Source organism: Pyrus communis, chromosome 6 (assembly GCF_963583255.1).
Source record: "Pyrus communis chromosome 6, drPyrComm1.1, whole genome shotgun sequence".
NCBI classification, from domain to species: domain Eukaryota; kingdom Viridiplantae; phylum Streptophyta; class Magnoliopsida; order Rosales; family Rosaceae; genus Pyrus; species Pyrus communis.
The window spans coordinates 27,561,307-27,585,850 of record NC_084808.1 but is presented as its reverse complement, the minus strand read 5'-3'; the positions used below and the strand labels follow the sequence as shown (position 1 = coordinate 27,585,850).

Sequence of the window (24,544 nt, the reverse complement as noted above, 5' to 3'; positions counted from 1 at the left end):
GTAGAAATAATTTTTTTTCAAAACACAGCAATACCAAACCAGCTTTCACTTTCCAAATTAATTTTAAATCTGCTATACTTTTAATTTTAGAACAGACTATTTTAGGGGAAATTCCCTTTTACAATTTTCCCCCAAAAAAAAAAAGATTTGAACTAGTGAACTAGATCGAAATGAACCGGTTGCAAATTGTTCAGCTCTTGGCTTTGCCACTTATATCCATTCTTTTTCTCTTCGCTCTCCATCCGCAACTCTCTTTTGTTCTTTCCCCTTTTCCTCTCGCTATATTTTTTTAACAAAACCAACCGCGCAGAACTTGAATCATTGTAGGGTGGTGCTATCGACACCTTTTTTTACTTTCTACACACTATTACTTCATCTTATTTGATTCAACGGTTAAAATTTGAAAAAAAGTATGTGAAAGTAAAAAAAAATTTATAGATAGCACGCTCTTTGTATTGTTTGGTTTGGTTTATGTTTTCGAGGGTGAAGCGAAACGAACAGAATCTGCCCACCCCTATTCAGAAGCAAAGAAAATCGGGTGGAATTTGAATGTTTGTGTTAGAGAGAGAGGAAATAGGGGAAATAAATAGTAGTAGGTGGTTGCGGGTTGATGCCAAGAAGAAAATGGCAAATGCAATAAAAGAGGGGATAAGAAAACAGCAAAAATGAATAGCAGAGGATTGACAAAAGTCCAAACCACAAGCTCAAACTTGTCAACTTTATTGCATGCAGATGAAGGAGTGGCGGGGTGGGGGTGGGGGTGGCCCGGTGGGGGACGGGGAGAGGGACGAGGAGATCAGATCAGATAGGCTTTTCCTTTTCTAAGACTACGAGTTACCTCATTGTCTCTCCTTTCAGCCACAAAACAAAACCTACTTTTCTTAACCTCCTCTCTTTCGAGGACCAACCCAAAACAACACAACCACCTCCAGTAATTTTGGGCTTGTTCGGAATTGTTTTTAAAATAATTGAAAGTGTTTTTGGTGTAATTGATTTTGGGTTCCAAAAACACTTCAAGTGTTTTTTTGTGCTTATTGCAGGAATCACGTAAAGTGCTTTTTCAGAATTCACTTGAATTTTTACAAAAAATTGGTTTCAAAAACATTTTCATAAAAAACGTTTTTAATCATTTTAAAAACACTTCCAAACGAACTCTGAACTTTCCATGTTAAAAGCGTGTTTCTCACGCGCTCTACAACTTTGGACTACAGTACAGAATTTTTTTATCCTGTTTCAGTGTTTGTCCTGCATTGAAAAATAGAGGGTCAAACGTTCGGTTTTAACCGTACTGTGTGATTGAATTCTCCCAAAGTAAAGTAAAAATAATTCAGTTTTAAGTTTTAACCGTACCAAGTCCATTGAAACGTTTAAATGCCATCGCTATCTCCTCAAGAGTCAAGGAACATGCATGGAAGTGACCATTCCTGAATGCCAGTCGTAACTTTCCCATCGATACACCAAGAACATTGATTCCCATATTTTATCTTTCTTTTCTCCGCTTTTTCATTAGAAAATTTTATTAGCATTTCAAAATTTTTATTTACATTATTTATAAATGTATTTCTTTCTTCTAATTATAGAAAGTTTGAAGTGCCAAATAAGATTTTTAGAGTGCTAATAACAATTATCTTTCTATTTCTAAGAAAAAAGAACACAATGGATTTGTATTACCAAGAAATGGAATTTTCTTATGAGAAAATCCGATATGATAATCGCAAATTCTTTTAATTTTGTTCCTTGTTTTCATTTTTCTTGAATGCCAAATTTCGTGCATGCTTCATCATCACCAATTGATGAGTTAATAATGTCATGATCTAATACGGGTTTCATTATCCTAGATCTTATTCTCAAATAAAATTGTGTTCCCTCATCATTCGATCTTAATGCAACGATTGAAGAGAAAGTGCAACAACAAAAATTAAATGATCACGTACTATTGAATTAAGACCAAATTGTGTATGACCATAATTTTCTTAAAATCATAGAATCTAAGATAATTGATCTAATATTGTGGTCGGCATGCATCATAAAATTGCTATTGTTTAGAATGATTAATAACATGCAAGCTGGCCATTTATTTGAGTAGGTTCGAGGTCCACTTCTTTACTTGATTAACATGATTAAGACAACTCTTACACAAATAAAACAAAAAAAGCACATACATGTATGAGAATGTGTTAATCAACAACGTGGTTCGAAGTAGGGCTGGTCAAACAAGTCTTGTTCCCATGGGGCGAGGGTGGGTATGAACTGTTTTCGCTGTCCAAATTATTTGATATTCAATTTATATCCTTGATTTTATCTCAGCGTCTCTATCTCTCTCTCACTCAATCTCTCCTTTTCGACTTGTTTCTTTCTTATTCAATCTCTCCCACTCGACCAAATTGCATAAACATTATTGTTCTCCGTCGCTGTAGTAAAGCGTCATATGCCAGCTAATGACAATTTTGAATCGTGACAAAATAAATATAAAACATCGTACCCAAAAATCTGACCAAATACAGCAACGAAAAACTCACATTATTAATCACATGTCCCAAGTGATTTATGAGGACAATTGTGTCTTCAAGTAGCTCACTAGATTGCATCAAAGTTGACACCTAATTCTAGTAATTTAGAATAGTAATTAACAATTAATTAGGTCGAACGTACGAGAGAGAACTATTACTTTTGCATACACGTTTCCATGTTTACGTACGACTCTTGACTCTTAAGACTTTTAACCTACTTCACCCAAATATTGGTCGCCAACACCGCCGCGGGATTCCCGGCCGTTCTCCTCCTCCTCCGCAATCCCATGCATTTCTTTCTTTTTTAAATCGACACTCTATCTCTTTACTATTTACCATTTACAGGACGCGTAATTGGAGAGTGTACTTCACCGTTCACCTCCCTGCGTGGTTAAATAACTTGAATTCTCAAAATTTGCCTCTCGCTCTCTCATGCTCAAGTGTGGCTCTCATGCATTCTAGCGTAATGCATCGGTAATCGTAGTTGCACCGATATTTGCAGCAACTGCAGCAGCAGTGTAACAGTGATTCACCACAACGATTGGCAAATTAGTGATGAAAAAAAAAACCATCTTTCCATAACTTTAACTTGGGAGGAGGAGGAGAGGGGGGGGGGGGGGGTTGTGGTAATAGTCTATTAATTAAAATTTTGTGACTATTGATTATGATAACTTAGGGGAAAAATTGTAACAATTGTCCCTCAATTTTAATCTAATTATAGCAATGGTTCTTTCAACATGACTCATGTTGACAAAGTTAACGATGCACGTTTTGATGTGTTAAGAGACCAATGGTCATGAATTTTTAGTTGAGAAACCATTACTCCAATTGGGTTATAATTGAGGGACCAGTGCTGCAATTTTGTTGTCGAATAATATCGTATTGTGAGTATTTTTCATCAAAAATTGGCAAAATAAAATACAATATATATCTAGTAATTTTACTACTAATAGAATCAAATGTTTAATAGAATCTCACATCTATTGGACTTAAGCCCCGTGTCACTAAATTGAGAACAATATGTGTGCTGATTAGTAGTTAATCATTCAAACGGAGAACCCGACAAACTAAAATACTACATTCATATAACATTTTGTAACGAAAGTGTATAAATGTTAACGGTGTAAGTAATTAAGTTAAAGACATATGGTACTGATATTGATTAATAGTGAAGCAACTGTTGAAATTTATTTTATTTTAACAGAAGAAAAGAAAAACCGGATTTAAAAAATAAAATACAGAGAGCAGAGACGTAGACTGCTGTTATTTTCTCTTCACGTGGACCAGTGTGGGGGAATACTAGGCTCCATTATAATTTATACATATAATAGCCGTCAATCCGTTGCTCATAAGTCATAGCCTCGAGAGAGAGAGAGAGAGAGAGAGAATTCAGAACTCAACAGTCAAACATTAGCTTAAACAGCTCATCAAATTCTCTTACAAATTAGAGAGAGAGAGAGAGAGAGACGAAGAGAAAGGGGAGAGGGAGAGAGGGCTTTGGTGATTTATGTAGCTGGATATATATATATATTCCGGCAATGTCGTTCGCCGGCGGTAGGAGGCTTCTGCATTCTTCCCTGGTGGTGATTCTGGTCGTTTCGGCGTTACAGATTTGGGTCTGCTGCGACTGCAAGGCAGGGGCAATACGGGTATTCCCGGGAAATACAGGTAATGTAATATCAAAGGTGCAGGTGGAAGCAGAGAGGAACATGATGCAGAAGAAGAGCAAGACAAGCACAGAAGCCCTATTCCATAAGTACATCGGCGGAAGCACTTCCAGTTCCAACTTCAACAAAACAGAAAAAGGGTATGAAGAATCCAAAAGAAGAGTGCCCAGTTGCCCAGATCAACTCCACAACTAGTAAAACTGTTCAAATTTCTTCCTTTTTTCTTGGGAAATAATTTCTGGAATTAAAACCAAAACACCCACGTTTTTCTCATATCGTTTGGCAAGTTTTAATGGTTTCTTTTTGTAATTCATCAAGTGAGAAAACCGGGGGTATTTTGGTTGATTAATCTGTTTAATTAATTTCTTAAGATTAATGGATCACAAATCATGATGTATAAAGAGAAAAGTTTAGGAATTTGTACTCGTATTTCTTTCCTAGCTACCAGCAGAATCTCCGTACGTATGTACTAGTTTTCCAAGATCCTATACATCTTTTGATCCTTTAGCTTTGCTTTTTGAGATCTTCAGAATATCGAATATATATCATAATCAGAGAAAGAGTGTTGGCAGCAGAAAAATATTTTTGCAAAATTACAAACACAGAGATTCTTTGCTTTCCAACAGCAACAATACAAACACGCATTTTCTACTTCTTCTTTTTTTTTTTTTTAATTAGATCTTGGTTATACTATTTTGGATCATCAATCTAACAGCTTCCTATCAAGTCCCTGAAATAAAGTGAATGGTCCATTCTGGTGAAAGCTTTTAGCTCTTCTGATCTCGATCGATCGATCAAATACTATTATTCTGGGATTATTAAATGAGTCTGTGATTTTGTTTGCCTTTTCCGATGAAAAATCATAAATAAATGTTATAGTCTCTCGGATTGGCGTATCCGGTAGGGTTTTCCTCTGCTTACCTGTATAGGGTTTCGTTCCTGTCTTATTTCTTAAATTGGTAAAGAAAAAAGTTTGAATCTTCCATCTTTCAGAAAGCTTAAAGCTGCTTAAACAGCAATAAATTTTAAATTTTACAACACCACCCCATATTATAATATGGACAATTGTTGTGTTCATCGCGTAGTTGCACCTACTTGTCCATATGTTTTTATTATGGTATTTAATTGTTGATACTATAATTGGAATCATTTTATTTTTTTTAATCGTTAAATATCTATCTCTGCAAATATAGTGATTAAACTGAAATCATCGATTTGCATAACACACGGACCTATACAACTATATAATCAATGGTGGAGCCAGAGAATTTTTTATGGATGGACTAGCTAAAAAAGTTACCTTAAAATCAAATAATATTTTTTTTGCTACATACATATCGTATGCAAAAATTTAAGTTTAACTTCTGTATTTGTATACTTAAAAAATTTACTTGGCATAAACTCAACAAGCTTCGCATTTGCAAATTGCAAAAATTACATCATCAAATTTACATATATTTAGATGTAAACACAAGAAGAAGATAAAAAACTTGACATCTCAATTACAATCACACTACTAGCACAAATCAAAACAATGAAAGTAGATGTAAAAGCAATCTTAAAAAAAATGATTGAAACAAATATAAAGCCTGCTAAATCAAAGCAGAATAATCTTGAACGAAACGGCATCACAATTTTCATGATAAGTTTTATATTTCTAGTTGTGCTAAATACTCGCCGGGCTAGTTTCATTAAAAAATAATTCTTCTTGCAATTTTTTTTTTTTGTCTATTATATTAGAGTATGCACTAAAATATACATACATATGCCACAAACTCTCCTTAAACTACAGCCCACCGTAGTCTTTGGTGTGGCTACGCCATTGTATATAATCTTTAATTTGATTGAATTCTTACAAATAATTTTTAAATAATGAATAAGAAAATGAACGGTTATAATTATTATATGATGATACTATGTTAACTTTGATTCTTTGTATCCGTAAAATAAACGCAAGTATTGTCCTTTCAAACTGGATATAATATATGATTTGAAGCCCTTTCAAGTCATCTCGTGTAAGTTGTAACATTGGTCGCAATTTCTAATCTTGGAGTCTGAATAGATGCTGTACCTGGCTACATATTTTAAGGCCATGAGGGCCTGAGCCGTTGACTCTCTTGTAGTAGTCTTTTAACAATTAAACAGTTCAAACTTCAGGATTAATTTAGACTACAAACCCCAACAAGCCTGGCTTTTCTACATCACATTTCGCCATCGCTTTTTAGGTTTTTCAGAAAGCGGTTTTCCGGAGTTGAAAACCATGCATGGAAAAGTGCTTTTGATCAAAGGAAAAAAAGTATAATATTAAGATTAATTAATTAGGGTTTGAGTGGGATTTGCAAACGTGGAAAAAGGGTAGTAATGTTGGATGGACTTTAGCGTTTGTAAAGTAGCGTAACACAGAAAGTTTGTGATATTCAACTTTGTGATTTTCTTGAAAAGCACTTTTGTCTGGTTGCAAAAGAAGTGCATGGAAACAGATTTCGCTGACTAATAATTTTTATGATATTAATTCTTCGATTTTATAGTGCATGTTGTTTGGATATGGATATGGTCAAGTTAACAAGCAAAACAAAAGGGTTCTCGTTTTCTGGTATTTTGGGTGTTTTAGGGGAGGAGGAGGGTGGAGGAGGAGAAGACTGAAACTCAGAGAGAGAGAGCGAGAGAGAGAGAGAGAGAGAGAGAGGAAGGGCAGCAGAGAAGCCGATGTGAGAAACGCCACGTCTTCTGCGGCGAAGGATGGTAAAACTTCAGACTCGTTTGTCTGCTAGCTTTTGGATGTGGAATACAACTAATTTATAATACATTTTGACCCTCCAATCCACCATCCTATGCAATATTCACTGCCACTCCTATTTATATTTTACTCTTCCCTTGTCCTTTGCCTAGTTTTTGTATGAGTAATGTTAAGGATACTAAATTTAAAAAACTCAAGGACATAGAAGTTAATGATTGGTTAATTACTTAAACATTGATAAATATGGACAATTCTATAGTTAACGTATCATTTAGTTTGCAAATTTTACCTTCAAATTTGATGTCCCTACCATTACCCTTTTTATTTAATTGGGACCAAAATCAATATCATGAATGGGTCAAACCCAACTATCATGCGGTTTGAAGGACAATTTATATGAAACGTGTTTCATCGTTGCGTGGTGTTTAATTTAGTAATGCAATATATTATGGAAAAGAACAGGAATTGGATCGATCTATTCTACGGCGAAGCATCCGAAGCATATGGAGAAAAATAGTTAATTGTTAAGGGGAAGGGAATCGAACCTGCACCAATGTGCATAGAGATGATTGTTTTCTACCATTGCAATAAAATGTCATATGCACCTCATGGTTGAATCACAAACACTATGCATCAAGAAATTATTAATTTATGAGAAATGCTAAGGAGATTTTCTGTCATCTCATGTTTTTGGCACAATTTATATGCTAATATTATAAAATATTGTACAAAAAACAAGAGGTGACGTGGTCTCCTTAACATTTAGTCCAGAAACTTAATGTAGCAATCCAACCAAAGATGGAAAGCAATCAGTGACAAATTAATGTAATTAATGAAATTAGTTAAAATGGGGTGGGTCATCAGGATTTGCAAAACCACTGGCCCAAAATAATGGGCCACTCACAATGTCCAGTCCAGGAATTAAGCCCAGGCAATCCATACATCAAACTTGGTTTCGGGCCCTGCCAATCCGGAGTGTACAACCGTGAGACCGTCCAGAGCTCGTGCGTGTCACGTGCCAGGTAATCATTTTGCCCTTCTTCCTTGTCCTAATTTCATTGGTTGTCTTCTTCTTTGTTTTCACACATTCTGCCCCTGTATTGCGTCTAAAATTACATTTCTGCGTATAAATGGGAATACAATTTTATGGATTTTCCTTTAGAAACTAAAATGATGCTCAATAGTAAAGCAAAATTAGAAAGGGACCAAAATTTGCTAATAAAGTTTAACAATATATTCAAAATGTACACAAGATACAAATCTTAATATAACTGCAGAAGTATTAAATAAATACAGTTAAAACTAAAGCGGACAAAATCTGCACAAATAACAAAAAAAACCAACCAAAATCACAATTTTTAATATAATGGCAAAATAATTAATGAAAATATGGCTAAACTAAAACGGACATAATCCACACAAATAACAAAAAAGAAACCCATCGAAATCTAGCATAATCCATGTGCAGCCTAAAACAACCAAAATGCTAAAAGGTAGTACACAAGACTACGGGCTGGTTTGGTATTGTTGTGCTTTGAAAAAAAACTGTTTATGCTGTGTTGTGAGAATAAGCAACTGTGAAATAAAGCAGCAGAGTGTTTGGTAAACTTTTTTGTAAAAGTGTTTTTGAAAAAAAAAAAAAAAACAGTATTATAGTGTTTGATAAACTTTTATGCAAAACAGATGTGAACAAAAAGCTGGGTTTTGCAGCTTTGTGTTTTTGGTTTTTTTTCATCCAAAATTGTGAAAAAAAGCTGAAGTTGAATGTTTACCAAACATAAAAAAGCTCCCAGCTTTTTCTGATAGCCACTTTTTTCAAAATCACCTTAGTACCAAACTAGGGCTACATTATCTACAAATTCACAAGGTGGTATACCATATGTCATAATAGAAGTGGAGAGACATTGAAAACTATATTCAAAAGTGGAACATATCAACACTCTTATCTGCTTATGTTGTACCACGTGGTGTACCAGCTTTTATTATAGGTACACAAAACACAGCCTAGGTCTTTGTAATTATAGTTTATCCTTTTTTTTTTAGAACTAGTTGTTAAGTCTAATATTTTGACTTAATTTGCTATCGAAAGTGTTAGTTACCTAAAAATATGGGCTATGCATCTTCCACATCATCACATAATGGTCAATTTAAAATTAGACAAAAATCTGAAGGTATAAAATGTAATTTACCCCACATATAAAATTAGGGATAACTTGATATAGATCCAATTTTGTGAGTCATTAGTAGAATTAGTCCACTTCATTGAAATAGGTCCAATAATTGAGACTCCACGTATGCTTATTTGTGGTTTGTACCGTATTTACCCATCAGACTTACGAATTGTTGTAAATACACAAAATTTCTTAATTATGGGATTATTTGTCGTTTAACTAATCCCTTAATTGTAGGATTAGTTATAGCCATATAATCACCTTAACCCCCAGTCCGTTTCATCCCTCCTTTTTTCCTTATTCCAAACAATTCCCTCTATCAATCCTCCTCTTTTTTGTCTTTTCTTTTCATGGGTGATATTTTTGTGTTATTCCCTCCAAATTCGTTCATTTAATGGAGGTATATTATATCATATTTATATTTCTATGTTCCACCATGTAGGTTCCCAGCATTTTTCTTCCAATACAATAGGTAGTTTATTTTGTTTTGCAGGTAGATTATATCTGCTTTGTAGGTATAAACATTTTTCTTACTATACAATAGGTAGGTAGTTACTAAATTATATCGGTTTTGTTTTCTTCATAAATAGTAGGTAGTTATTAGATAATATTTTAGTTTGAGTATTTAAATATTCAAAATTTAAAAACTGAATAAATGATAAAAAAAATTAAAGAATTTAAATATTTTTATCTGAAGGGGCAAAATTAATATAAAAAATATGTAATTGAATAACTAGACTTAGTCTCAAAAGCTACCTATGTTTTTGGACCTAGATCCAAAAGCCCCATAAAATTATATTAGTTTTATATTCTATTACCACGGTAGGTTGGTAATATAAGATTGCACGCATGGTTAGAGTCAAAGGGGAAAGCACAAAAACAGTCGGCTAATTTTTCCACTTTTCCCTGCATGCCTTTTAAACTAACCCGGAAAGTGGAAACACAAAACTGCTGATTTTCGCCTCTGACTTAACTCACATTATTGCTTGTTAAAAAAAAAAAAAAATTACTATATACATGTGAGTTAAGTTAGTTGGCTAGAAACATCACAACCATGAATCAATATTTGTGGATTAGATCTCCCTTCCAAAAATGATTTGAAGTGGTTTTTCACACATTTTTCTTGCGTCAAGCCATCCTGTTTATTTCTAAATTTGAGTTGAATAAATTGAAAGACAAAATTAACTAGAAATGTGTTGAGTGTGCAAAATGAAAAAAAAAATGCTGAAAAATCATTTCTAGAAAAATAAATATCGCCCATTCAATTAATTTGTACTATTTTTCTTCTAGAAATACAACTTCGAATTTTCTAAAACTCGAGTTTGATTTTTTATAGCTATTTTCAAGTCGTTATTATATGTGGCTTGTTCATGAATCGTGAACCCAACGTACGGCCCGGTGGGCTTGATGTGGTCCGGGAGCTTGGACCAATGCCAGACAGCCGTTGATGCAGTTCTTGAATGATCGCCCATCACAGGAATTGATGCGGATGCGCTGCAGCAGAACACAAATCCGAACCTGGATCCTCCTCACAAATACGGGGACATACGCCACGTGTCTACGGACACAAACTCGGGCGGTTCGTCTCATAACAAAGCAAGAACCCGGAACAAGTTGAAAAGGTCCATGAACCGGCCCAAAATCCAACCAGATTTTGCAATCGGGTCAAACATCAATAATTTGGCACCAATCTGCAATGTTCCCGACCCGGATGACTTGTACCCGAGTCCGCAAGGATACGGGTCTAGCGGAAATCAGCAAGCTGCTGATGATCGAGATGGAGCGGTAGGGTTGGAGCTGGAGTAACTCTTGGTCTTGGGTTACCTCTTCCAACCAATGTTAATTAATTAATTTATTATCAAGATGTGGATGGTTGTGGGAATGACAACTGGATTAGCAAATGTTTTTTCCTTTTTATTTTGATTAAAATCGATATAACATTACAATCTTGAAAACGGTTAGGAAATGTTTGAAGAACGAGAGAATAATGGTAGAATTTGAGTATGATGGGAGTTAGAATCGGTCAGTGTGTTTTAAATTGATATGGAAATGTTAGAATTGGTTAGTGTATTTTAAATTGGTATGGAAATGTCTTATTAAAGAGTTTAGGGTGAATTATCAGTTTAGCCTCTGAATTATCACTTGAGTAAAAATTAGTACCTAAATTATTTTTTAGAAAAATCAATCATTGAATTATAAAAAATCTGCCAATTACATGCCCAATATTAGATTCGAAGCTACTATATTCAATTTTTCGTCAATTTAAGTCATATTACTTGCATGTGATATACATTGGAGGGTAGATTGATAATTTTTTCATAAAGAAATAGTGTACGGAGTTAACTTTGGAGGGTGAATTGGACGTTAGATTCGCAACCTATATGAAATGTTAAGGGCTTATAGGTGAGGAAATGATAGTATTACACTCTAAAGTATGTGAAGTGACTTAAGTTAAAGAAAAATTAGATAAAATAGCTTTGAATATAATAGTAGAGACGAAATTAGCAATTTTTAATGAATTTAGGGACTTATTTTACCAAAATAAAATAAAATCAGAGACCTAATTTTCACTGAGATGATAGTTCAAGGATTAAATTGGCACTTCACCCAAGAGTTTAAAATTGTCCTAATCAGTTTGGGATTAAAACTTTAAATGAATCCTGATACTTTGCACTCATAGTTTAATTGGAATTGTGTGTCAATTTTCTACATGGATTTATATAGAAGAATTAGAATGATTGTTTCAATATAAATAGTGATCAGTGCTCTCACGAAAAAAAAAAAAAAAAAAGAGCTCATTATTGGATTTAGACCTTGTAGGTCAGCATATTATTTCTGTTAAAGAAGAGAAACTTACTATTGAAGTTGAGTATGAGTTCATATTTTTCGTTTGTGAAAAGTCAGATTATTTCTTCCAGATTAGACAAGCTGAAGTGCTGAACTTATACATGCAAAACTTATGCAGAACCAAAGTTCTATCAAGGCCTAGCTACCTTTCCCTCGGTTTCAAGAATTGGAGAGAGCCAACCCCCTATATAACACCCCCTCTCCTTCGTAGACCCAACTTAATTAGCCAAAATAGAAGAAACATGCATTGCAATCATCAAATATATAAACCCCTAAAGGCTATAAGAGTAGTTCCAGTGTGGGAATCCTCCCCCCAGGCAATACACTATATTATCCACTCAGTGAACAGTAACTGCCTTTAATGAACAGTAACCGCCTTTTGCATCTCCACAGTTACACTTCAATAGCCCTGGCAATAGGCAATAAAATTTTAGTTTTTTTTTTATATTTATAATTAATATTATATTATTAATTTATCTTTTCTAATCTCTTCGCAAAACTTCTACCATTTTTGTTTTCTTCTTCCTTCCCACTCTCTCACTCCCCTCTTCCTCATTGTTTTCCCTTTCCGAGAGCTCTCACCCACTTTCCTATTCGAAAATTAAACAAATCAAACTCCTAAACCATGAAACCTTAATCTCTAGGACTAAAGGATCCTAGCTATACCGTTGCATACGTCATCGGACCATCATGGTGTAAACCACCATTGAAGTCGAGTTGGAAGCAAGTGAGTCGCCGGGAAGGAGTGAAGGAAACGAAGGAAAAGCCCAGGCGAGAAGCTCAGGCAAACCTCAGCGTGGATAGCGAGGGTCTAATTGAAGACACCATGAAAATTATCCGCACCATCTCTCTCTCTCCCCCCTATGTGAACTTGAAGACATTGTATTGTTTTGGGAAGAAAATGAGAGAGAATAAAGAAATGGGAAGGCTTGGGGGTATGGTGGAGTCATTGGCGTCGGTGAGAAGCTCGCCCTCCGTCTCCGGGATATCGGCATCAAGATCGACCTCCGCGAAGAGCTGTCCAGGCCCGTCCACCACGTGGCTGATGTCGCCTAGACGTCAGCTTTGTGTCACATGCCCTTCAGGCTCTTGGGTTGGCAACTCCTGCTGGGCCTTTCCCTCGGGCCTGCTCAGGCTCCATCGCCAACACACGCTGGACCAAGTTGCTCGGGCTTTCTCGCCCTGCTTGAGAGCCAGTCCACCGGGCTATTGCCGACGGTGGAACTGCTCTAAGGCTACCACGGAGTGAATTCGCATCCAAATTATTGGATGCAAATAATTGCTTTTTTTTTTTTTTTTTGGGTATGAAAATTGTTACAGTTACTAACAACAAAACAAGCAGAGCCTACATCCGTAAAATTGCCTCTCCGGATCCTCTTTATGAGGATCCTGGGGATCCTCAAATAGTATCCGTTTGTCGTATATCGTGAGGTCAGTTTTTGTCCGATACTATTCATATTTAATTTTAGATAAAAATATTTAAAATGATTTATAACCGCACGATTTACGATAAATGAACACGATTTGAGGATCTCCAGGATCCTCACAAAGAGAATTATGAGAGGATTCTCATTCCATAAAATTCAGACCCATGAGCTATATATATATATATATATATATATATATATATATATATTCAACTGAGTCAAAAAGATTTATTTAAATAATAATTGATGTACATGCTTGTGCATGTATACACAAACTCAAGTTTACTATGAGGTAAACTTATGGACTCGACCACCGGGCCGGAGGGACGTTCATTTGGCAAGCACGGGAAAAGCAGATCCTGCAAAGGATGCTCTCTTGACAAACCTCCCTTTCATTCTTGGCCTCTTCTCGGCATTCAGTTTCCGAACTTCGTACCTTATTTTCTTCGAGAACAGCCGTGTCCTCCTCTTTTCTCTATATCTCGACACCCTCGCCTCCCTCCCTCCGTCCACCATTGCCGGGTGAACTCCAAGCCCGTTCATATCCCCATAAGGATAATGAAGTTCAGCTCCACATGCACCCTGCAAGGTTCACAAACATATGAGTTAATTAAACAGATATTAATTGTTCTATTTATTGTATCCCTCCACGTACATAATCAATTATCGAAATTTTATTTTTTGAACAAACGATCAATTATCGAATTTGAACATAAAATTTCTTTCACTTACATATGAGATTTGAACTGAAATTGAACCTCATATCCATATGACTTTTACTTTATACGAAAGGAAAAGTATTGAAGATTTAGGGCAGTAAGTACAAACCATGTAGTCAGGCAAGCATTCGGAGTCGAAATCCGGGCGGTCACCGGAGGTCCACGGGGAGCCATCCCAGGCTGTAATCACCGCCTCGTAATCCAGCCTCAAAATCATCTTCCTCTTCTTGCTGTTATCTCTTGCATCGTCGTCCGCATCCTCACGTTCATGATCTTCTGTACTACACTTACTATAGATTCCCACTCTCAGTTTATCATCCTGCTCGCCGCACGATGCAGGCGAGTCATCGTAATCTTCAAAATTCAAAGCAAACGGCTCCCTCATCATGTCAATCTCGCTCTCCCCTAATTGGCACCCCATAAAATCAACGTTGTCTGTTCCCTCTTGATCATCATCCTCCTCAAGCTTCACTCTACCATTCGATTCCTTTTTTTTACAATCCATAAACCCTAACCTTTCCATCCCAAAACACTCATCATCATCAACGCCTCTCCCCAGCAAACTATCCACGTCAGCCGCGAACTCCGCAAGATCCATGTCGCTCGGAAGCGGAAATCCATCGTGGCAATTAAAATTCGGCAACGACGAAACTGCTTTTGATTCGCTTCCGACATGATCAGAAACAGTACTAAGATTGTTAGCTTCATAATTAGCAACTGCATCTTCGTTAGAATTACCAGAGTTATTGCACAGCTCCGCAACAAACGGATCGAATATCGGAACCCTATAAAGCAGCTGTTGGTCCTCTTTATTTTCTTCATCGTACGAGTTAATATCATCTCCCCCAACTTCCGGAACCTGCGGAAACAGGTTCCGAACGCCTTCCTCGGATTTTCCATGATGTGTCATGGACTTACCGCCCCGCGGTGTCCGTGCCTTCCGCGTGAACCCGCGGTGCCAAGACGGTGCAGCTGAGGTCTCCGAAACAGCGCTCGCTCGATCATCTTTGTTGCTAGGTTTGAGCGACGACGCCGTCTTCAAGAGAACCCTTTTGTGCCGATGGGCCAACTGGTTGGCGGAGTGCACGGCGGAGTCGCAGGCTTGGCATAAGAAACCGTCGTCGGCAGCGCAGTACCAACGAGCTCTCTTTTTTATGCAGCTGTCACACGCCCGGGCAGTTTTTCCGCCGACTGCGTGTGCCACTTTCTTGATAGAATTCATCAAAGAAAACAAAATTCGACACAAAATTTGAAATCCCAAAAGCTTTTTCTGAGAGAGTACAGTTAAATAGTGCGAATTCGAGAGTAGCAACTGTCTGATAAAATGCACTTTTATATAAGTGAAGAGCGCAAGAAATAATTAGGGCTCGAGTGCCCCACAACCGGCGCTTTTACGCAGCATAAAACAGCGAAGGCCAGCTCTTGGATCCGCACTTTTGGGGAGGAGAGAGAGAGGACTGTACTTTCGGGCCCGCAGAGAGGCTTATCTGTTTCCCAATTGGTCGAGTTTACAAATTCGATCCGAATCCCCAGCTTCCCATTGGCTAGTTCTCCTCATCGACAGATTTCTTGTTTCGTAGTAGATACGGGTCCCATCTCTCACTTTCTTCTTATCCGAATTGTAAAAAGACCGTTTTGTTAGTTTTTCATCCCTGCCCCATACAGTCCATCAGTACTAGTTTAAATTTCAGAGTTTTGCATTCCCTCCAGCATTGTGGTCCTCCCACGATCCACATGTCCTCTAAAAACGGCTTGGCTTCTATCCATCGTAAAGAATGTAGATCCTCTTTGTGAGGATTTTGGGATTCTTAAAACATGTTTGTTCATCGTACATCGTGCAGTCAGTTTTCGTCAGTTTTCATCAGGTATTATTCGTTTTTAATTTTAAATCAAAGTATTTAAAATGATTTCTGACAGCACAATGTACGATGAACGGATATAATTTGAGAATTCCTAAGATCCTCACAAAAATGATTCGGAGAGGATACTCATTCCATTATAAATCCTCTTTGCAGCGTGATAGGAGCAATCATCTAATAATTAATATCAGTCCTCTTGCATAAAAATCATTTTTTTTCACCCTAGAAAGGTAGTACTCATTAAAACAAAAACATATGATAATGTTAAAAAGACTAAATTTGTAGATAAAATTTGCAAATCAAAAGGTGTTCATAAATAAGAATGAGCACGTTTTTCGATGCTTAAAGTCATAATCCAATCATCAATTTTCATGTCATTTAGTTTACAAAACTTTGTATGTAAATTTAGTTTCTCTAGTATTACCTAAAACATAGATCTAACTCTAACAGTGAATTGTGGTATTGCTGCGTATATAACTCTCAATTTCTATGCCGCTTTTATCATTTAGATTACAAGTTAAGTTTGTGTAGGAAGTGATTTATCGAACTTTTATTTTCTTTTTCAAGTTGATGGATAAAAAGTCACTCTTGACTAGTAGTAGAAATAGATGGGTTGGATTAAGAATATGAACACAGCCAATTGAGGCACGACCTTGACATACAAAAAATGTTTGAAAAGAGAGGTCGTTGATGATTAGTGGTTTGAATTCATACATATCCTAGCCAGGGACGAATCCAGAGATTTGTATGAGCGAGGACATCCTCAAACAACAAAGTCACAATTAAAAATCTCAAGAATTTATTGAACAAAACACTAATATATTAATTTATAAAGTTTTTCATACAATATATTACATTATTCCTCGAATCGTTTTCATGTTTTGAAAGCGTTGCATAACAATATCATTACCAATACCATTAAATATCTCTTTATATAAAAATAATCATGTTATCATTCATCCATTGATCTCTAAATTAGAAAGCTAAATTCTAAATTGAAATGCCAAAAACAAATTAATGAAGTAAAGTCGTATAAAATACCTTGTGGAGTAAAATTCTTGTGTTGAATTTTGATAATTGATTACTGGAACTCCAACTGTCTATAACACTCCAAATTCATTTGAGTTTTGGTTGAATAAAAGGGGAGGAAAAATCTGGACAAGTTGAGGACTAGAATTGCTTTGCCGTACGTGGTGGGATGAGTTTTGTGTGGATTAACGACCTAGGGTTAGAAAAATGGGAAGGCACAATTAAATTAATTGTTAATTAAATTGTCATCAGGTAGAGCATTTGGGATCCAAAACGGTAGACTAGTTTAGTTGCCTACCAATTTTTTTAATTGTAGTTTAATTAGGGCTGGTTATGAGAATTGGAACGCAATCATACATTTTTTTTTTAAATGAGTGGGGGCATCCGCCCTCTAGGCCTACACTAGCTCCGTCCTTGCTCCTAGCTAGTTAATTAGATAAAAGGATGAGTAATAACTATGTATGAATAAAAGGTGATGTGGAGATTGCATAAATTACAGAAGATTACCGCAAGGGCCAAAAGGTCGTTGAGAATTGAGACTTTTCTCCGAGAAAAATATGTCGACATAGTATTATTATTCCTTGTTTTTGTTATGTTGAAAGGGACTTGTGTGTTGCTATCCCTGTGTGTAGGACCTTAACAGTAATAGCCCATCCCTCTCCATCTCTGTCTAAAATAATTTTAGAATCTCACTCACTTGTGTATGTTTGTCTACAACTGTACAACAAGTCAACATGTATGTATGGGATAAGGTTTTGGTAACATATTTTGTAATATTAGGTATTGGTATGCGTATGGGAGAAAATGATGAAGGAAGGATTAAGGGAGGAGTAGGAGAAACGGAAGATAATATGTCATAACAAAAATCTGAAAGTGAAAACAACTTAAAATTATTATCGGTGTTTAGTTTTTAAATTTTATATTGTGTGTCATTGCACTTACATTTCTTTATCTACCTTCCCTTACGTACTTCATTTCTCCTCTCTACCACATAACGAAAAACAATGACAAATGTATTGACTTCTATTGGATTTTCCAAAAAATATTTCTCACCACATGAATTTAAGAAGGGATATTGCTAACCCATTTTTACATTCCACACATTCTTGTTATTTTTTGGACATTGATCATTTTCTTCAATCAGACAGCTGAAATTTGAGAGTGTGTGGATAACACTACCCTTTGAGAAGTAATATAGGACTCATCAACTAGTGAGTTAGAGAACTTCAATTGTGAAAGAAATGAAAAACCAAACGATGTACGTAACTAATCAAATAGATAATATCAACAATTCAAAGTATCTTTTCTATACAACTATATATTTACATTAGGAGTGCGGATGTGGTATTACACTGAGAGAGGAGAATTTGGGTTGTCAGGCAATGAACCCATCACAATAGATTATATTGAACTCGTCATTCACGATATTCAAACTTAAGACACTGATAGGTGAAAAAGAATGCTACTAGACCACAGTAATAAGTGCATAATTTAAAATATAATGTTGAGCTATTGTTGAAGTCCACCTTTACGTCAATCACTGGGCCTAAGGCCCATATTGATTTGTGACATTTTAAGGTCAGCCAAGAAGGCCCATTAACCATAGAACCGAAGAACGTTAATCTTGAACTTTGAAGGGGCAACAAGGGCAGTTTCGTCATTGAGAAATCCAATCGCCTTGTTGGGTGTAGGGTTGGTTGGTATTCTGCTGAGCTGCTGAGGCAAACCAGTGTTCCCGTCCAATATCAGAGGCTCGCGCTCGGTCTAAAGGCTCAACCTTTGTAAGTTTTTGCTTGAAACGGTGTCGTTATTTGTCAATTTACAGCAAGCTTTGCAACTTTCTTCGCACTCTGTAATTTTGCTCACCTGCATATATGGATAGATGTTATCTTCGCCATTAATTTTTTTCGCATGAAATTATGGATACAGCTTTAATTTTACTTAATCAAACTTTAACGTTGGAATTTGTATCGATTCTAATTTTCGTTCATTAATTATATCTGATTATGGAACTCCCAAGTGCAATTATGCAAAAGCATGTTTCCAGCTTTAAGAATTATACTTCTAAGTGAAAGTTTTGGACGTTTTAGAGATTGGAATGCAGAGTTGTAGTTGATGTAATCGAAAACACAGAAACCATTGATGCAGTTCAAAGAGGAATTCGAGGGTGGTAAGTTATTATGCAGAGTGAATTATGCACTTGGAGGATGTCAAAGACCTTCCGTTACAGTTTTTGAACGAAAGAGGGAATTCGGGTTCACATTTTGTCACCGAAGATGGTTCCATAGGTTTGCCGATAAAGAGGAATTCGAGGATATATAGTCCTTTTTTCTACTAGGATGGGATTCTATATATATGTATTAGAGTTAGTTCATTGCAAGTAGGATGGGATTCTATTTTGTAGGTGTTGTTTGCGACTCGCAAGATCAATTCAGATTATTGATTACGCTCCTAAGTTAGAAAAAATATGGATGATTAAGCAATATTCTCTACATCGATGCGTATTTAAGTGCTTGGTGTTGAATTACTTTGAGGAGCTAATTTGACACCGATATATGAGGTTTTTATTTCTCTTTGAAAGAAAGAGATAGGAGTTCATCATTTGAGGTTATTTAATTATCATGTTTAGCCGACGTGTTTGAGACTTGTTACCTTTTAAAGTTTTGATCCGTGATCTGATGGAAATGGAATCCATTGTAGTACTCCGTACATCTTAAATGCGTCATTAAAACAATCGAGGAAGCATGGAATCAATGAAGAGCAAGGATTTTACGTATATTTCCATTCAATTCTTTTGTTTCGGCTGCTCTGTTCCTTGAACAGCTGGACAAAGGATGATGTTTCATCTTCTGTCCTAATTTATGTCTCCCTTGATCATACTGAACTAGTTTGATGATGCAGGATCTCCTGATGTCAGGGAGAAACCGTGTGTCTCGCCATTCTAACGGTTATCAAGGTTATCGTGATGATCCACGACCTGTTATGAACAGAGGGCCGGGACCCTTGTCTATTCACCTTGCAGCTTTGGAAGAACAACTTGCTGTGCAGCATAGAGAAATGCAGCAAATTATTGCTGAGAACCGGCTTGTAATTGATGATAATACCCTTCTTCAAAGGCAACTGGCAGATGCGAAAGATGAAATTCATAAATTGGGGCAGGCCATACCTAAAGTCCAGGCTGAGAAAGAGGCGCAGTCTAGGGAGTTGATTGAGAGAGGTTTGAAGCTAGAAGCCGATCTCCGTGCTACAGAGCCTTTAAAGGCAGAAGTTGTGCAGTTAAGAGCTGAAGTTCATAAATTAAATAATTTACGGCAGGAACTGTCTTCCCAAGTCCAAGGTCTGACACAGGACGTTACTCGGTTGCAAGCAGAGCATCGGCAACTAATTGCCATGAGGGCTGATATTGATGGGATGCGAAACGAGCTTGTCGAGACCAGGTTTTAACAAAGCATTTTTAATTAGTTTAATAGCCAAAATAGTATCTTGCTCTTCTTTTCCTTTTTAGGAGATGGGTGCACACATTAGGAAAACGCTTAATGCATTTCCAATTACGATAGCTGCTGCTCTTTTGTCTGCATATTTGGATTGACTATGCAACTTTTTTAGGAGAGCTTATGAATTTGAGAGGAAAGCCAATGAAGAACTAGTTGAACAAAAGCAAGCAATGGAAAAGAACCTCGTTTCCATGGCTCGTGAAATAGAGAAGCTAAGAGCAGAGCAGCTGAATGCAGACAGGAGGCCACGAGGACTAGGTGAATCTTCCTCTCTCTCTCACTCTTTCTCACCCATGTGCGCACACACACTAACACAGAGAACTCTAGCGCTCATGGACCTCTTACTCCGTCAGGCAAGTTGTTTTGACTGCTCTCATGTTTATGTATAGGTGGTGGAGGTTATGGAATGATGAATGGAAGTCCCGAGATGAGATATTCAGGTCGTCCGTATCGCAGCGGCCATAGTACTGGTTGGGGACCCTATGATAAGCGTGGATCACGGCATTAAGTTGTCCTAAGAATATCAAATGCTCTGGAATTGGTAAAAGAAAAGAGATCTTGGCCATGTATTTATTTTTTTTACTTACAACAAGATGAGATGTAGTAACTAGGAAGTGAGTAGTAGGCAAGATAAATGTGTGAAAGGGAAAGCGGGGTTGTGTCTTAGGGTCCGTATTGGAAGTAAATATGGATAAATTAGTATCATTTTAAGGGGGTTTTTAGATTGCTTCTGGAATGATTACTGATTTATGACAAACAAAACCCCTTTAAACTAGTTGGATAGTAGAATTTGTAAGTGTTGGCTCATAGAAGTTCCAGGGAAACTGAAAAGATCAGCAGCAGCAGCTGAAAAGACCAATAGGCCCAACATACTAGTGGTCTAGGAATAGAACTTCGCTGCTGAAAAGATCACCAGCAGCTGCTGCTGATCACCAATCACGGTCGGACAAGTGGTCAAATTTGATTAAAAAATCAAATACTTGGACATGTGTCCAACCGTGATTGGTGATTAATAGCAGCTAAGTCCAGTTCTTGGTCTAGATTGGATGCCATGTCCCAATATGTGCAGTGGAAATTTGGAATTAATTATTTGCCATTGGCCCAGTAGGGCCGGCAACATTGCTGCTGGATCCATATATCTGCCATGAATCACTACTTTGTCTCCATCGTTGACGGTACTAACATGCTCTGTTTTAAATTAAAAGAAAAAAGATAAGGAAAATATCAATAAAATCTAGGCCAAAAGTTATTTTTCTGACCATTTATGTTAGAGAAAAGAAGAAAGAAAAAGTTGAAAGGGAAATGTTAGAGGTAATGTGGATGATATTTTTGCATGCAAGTTTGCAGACACCCAAATTAACTGTTTTACAGTTTACTAGCCAGGTCTTTCTTATACGACAGTTAATTGGGGACGACAGTTCATGGCATGCATACCATCATTGTTCCAGTCTCGTCGTTGGCAATGGCCAGTGCTGGCTCGCCACTGTATAATTGTTGTAATATTAATGGCATGTGCAACTCTGCGTATTTATTTAATAACTTCTTCACCCTTGCATCCACAACCATGAAGTCATTCACCAGTATACATAGGCATACACTCAGCGTTTCAATTGGCCAGATAACGAAATTAAAGAGAGACGACCAATATGGCAGCAATGAAATCCCCACTATATATATTATATATAAAAATTAGAAATTTGTAGCTGAAGCCTGAAACATTGGACAGATGAACACGCGCACATATATATATATATATATGTAGGGTTTTTTTTTATTTCACAAATGGTCTTTGAAATTGAAAATCAATCAATGTAGTTCTTGAAAATAGATGTGTCAAATCAATGTGGTCATTCCGTCACAATTTTGTTAAAAATTCAGTTAAGTGCTGATGTGGCACATAAATGGGCCTTACAAGATTTACGGGTTTTTTTTCATAAATGGTCATTGAAATTGACCCGCACCATCAAGATGGTTCTTGAAATTGAGCCACGCTATCAAGATGGTCCCTGAAATTGAAAATCGATCAATATAATCCTTGAAAATAGATGTCACAAATCAATATGATCATTCCGCCATAATTTTATAAAAAAAATTGTTATGTGCTAATGTGGGTTTAATAATTAATTAAAATAGTTGTCTAAATACCTTTTTACACAAGGAATTTTTTTTCCCTTATATTAGGGCCTACTCTGAAGAAAGATCCCTTTCATAAATTCTCAAAGGTAAGAGGGAGTGTGGAAATAGTTTTCAACCAACAATAGACGCATATCGGGTATAACCTCATTATCTCAAGGCAGACCTTGATGTTGCATCACCAGACTACCATAGAAGCGCCGAACAATCTCTTCAAGATTAAGGTTGTGAGGATGTTGATCGCCTAAATGTTAACGGTGATGTTCTAAAAGTTGCGCCGTCACCAAAAGTGATCTAGATTCAGGTTCAATTCGGTGAAAGGTAGAGAAATGTGGACTCGGATCATAGGTGATTGCAGGACTGGGTTTTTGGATTGACAATTTTTTTATTAACTACTAAATTATTAAGCGTATTTGTAATTTTTAAAATCTAATTACACTTGTATGACGCATTTATGTGTCACATCAACACATACAAAATTTTTGACAAAATTGTGACGGAATGACTACATTGATTTGAGACACTTGCGGAACTACATTGATCAATTTTCAATTTCAGTGATCATTAATTTTGATGTCGTTGGTCAATTTCAGGGACCATTTTGATGTCCCGAGTCAATTTCAATGACCATTTGTAAGAAAAAATGATTTATGAGGTCCATTTATGTGTCAAATCAGCACTTAACATAATTTTTAACAGAATTGTGACACCTAGGACCAAATTGATTTGCAACACCTATTTTCAGGAACTACATTGATTGATTTTTAATTTTAGGGACCATCTTGATTGTGAAGACCAATCTTCAGGACCATTTGTGATAAAAACCCATATATATTAATACAAATTTATATATGTCTTAATCGATCATCTGTCACCAGTCTGCTGGTCCCATGCATTGCCAATAATCAATCCAATATATATATATATATATATATATATATTAATGTTTGCATAAATTAACTGGGAACACACTGATAAAGTTATAATCCTTGATTTTCAGCGCTTCACATTCGGGAAGAACAACCCTAATTTTCAATGATTCAGTTAATTACTGAAAATAATCATCTGTTGGCAATAAGTAAGGGCACAATATATGTTAACTAAGTTTCTACAGCATTTCAAGAGTATTAAATACCAAATTTTTAGAAATTTACAGCTTTAATTGGACAAGAAAGATTAATTAACCATGCATCCACATTAACCTCGTTTGTAGATGATGAAAATTTCGAGGGCTAGCCGCTTCCATGGATCTGCTTATTAATCCAGTCACGAGATATGGATCTTTCTGTGTGTGTGTGTGTGTGCATGTATATATACACTCACATATCTAACTTTAATTTATTAATGTGCATTTGTTTACCAGAAAGTTCAGGCTTCAAATGCTTTCACGCACTTAGTTTACATGTAGCTAGGGTTAGCTAACCCAGAAATTAGCTTTTCCCTCCTATGAAAGATTTCCTTTCATATTTTGGACCTGTAGACCCGTAGAATACACGTATAACCCGCCAGGCGCCACCAACTCTAGCTACTACGCATGCACGGGGCCAGAAGCTTCATAGCCTTAAATCCAGGACCTCTTATTTTATCCTTTCCAATTTGGTGGTCCTCAAAGTCCTTGTTTATTACTTAATTGGCCGGCATGTTAACTTGTGGAATAAACGGAACAAAAAGATACAGGAACATTATTCTTGAGGACAATTTTGTAAGTTAACACTACGTGTTGAACAAAAATTGCATCTAACATCACATAAGCAGGTACACATATCTTTTGAAAATTAAGATTAACTATCGTCGAGTTTAACTATTATATTTAGTATATATTAGTAATAGTGCCCGCGCGTTGCTGCGGGTCTTAAAACTATTGGACATAAAAGAAGAAAACAGTCAATGCAAACTTGTAATGGATAGTTTGTAATTAACAGGTTTTTAGTATGTTCATGCTATTTAAACA

At 36.3% G+C, this 24,544-nt stretch overlaps 2 protein-coding genes and 1 pseudogene across 3 annotated transcripts; 2 read left to right on the top strand and 1 right to left on the bottom strand.

Annotated features, from left to right (window-relative positions):
- Positions 1-4,048: 4,048 nt before the first annotated feature.
- LOC137736358 (LOB domain-containing protein 39-like) lies at positions 4,049-10,932 on the top strand (annotated as a pseudogene).
- Positions 10,933-13,573: 2,641 nt separating this feature from the next.
- LOC137738180 (zinc finger protein CONSTANS-LIKE 6-like) lies at positions 13,574-15,459 on the bottom strand. Its single transcript, XM_068477806.1, has 2 exons — positions 14,188-15,459; positions 13,574-13,941 (listed from the first exon to the last, which is right to left on the bottom strand). Exons 1-2 carry the CDS (start codon positions 15,298-15,300, stop codon positions 13,690-13,692), a joined length of 1,365 nt encoding a protein of 454 aa, XP_068333907.1. The 5' UTR covers positions 15,301-15,459; the 3' UTR covers positions 13,574-13,689.
- A 3,169-nt stretch (positions 15,460-18,628) lies between these two features.
- Positions 18,629-21,235, top strand: LOC137738019 (protein FLX-like 3). Of its 2 annotated transcripts, XM_068477620.1 has the most exons (4): positions 18,629-18,747; positions 19,868-20,403; positions 20,573-20,718; positions 20,850-21,235. In XM_068477620.1, exons 2-4 carry the CDS (start codon positions 19,877-19,879, stop codon positions 20,966-20,968), a joined length of 792 nt encoding a protein of 263 aa, XP_068333721.1. In that variant the 5' UTR covers positions 18,629-18,747; positions 19,868-19,876; the 3' UTR covers positions 20,969-21,235. The 2 variants fall into 2 exon arrangements, with proteins under 2 accessions (XP_068333721.1, XP_068333719.1); XM_068477618.1 differs by lacking the exon at positions 18,629-18,747 and having other exon boundaries at positions 19,859-20,403.
- Positions 21,236-24,544: the final 3,309 nt, after the last annotated feature.

Bases quoted from the DNA above. Each gene is read 5' to 3' on its own strand.
- LOC137738019 (XM_068477618.1), top strand. From the start codon at position 19,859: ATGATGCAGGATCTCCTGATGTCAGGGAGAAACCGTGTGTCTCGCCAT. The intron at 20,404-20,572 runs GTTTTAACAAAG...CAACTTTTTTAG, and splicing joins AACGAGCTTGTCGAGACCAG to GAGAGCTTATGAATTTGAGA. The intron at 20,719-20,849 runs GTGAATCTTCCT...GTTTATGTATAG, and splicing joins CAGGAGGCCACGAGGACTAG to GTGGTGGAGGTTATGGAATG.
- LOC137738180 (XM_068477806.1), bottom strand. From the start codon at position 15,300: ATGAATTCTATCAAGAAAGTGGCACACGCAGTCGGCGGAAAAACTGCC. The intron at 13,942-14,187 runs GTTTGTACTTAC...TGAACCTTGCAG, and splicing joins AATGCTTGCCTGACTACATG to GGTGCATGTGGAGCTGAACT.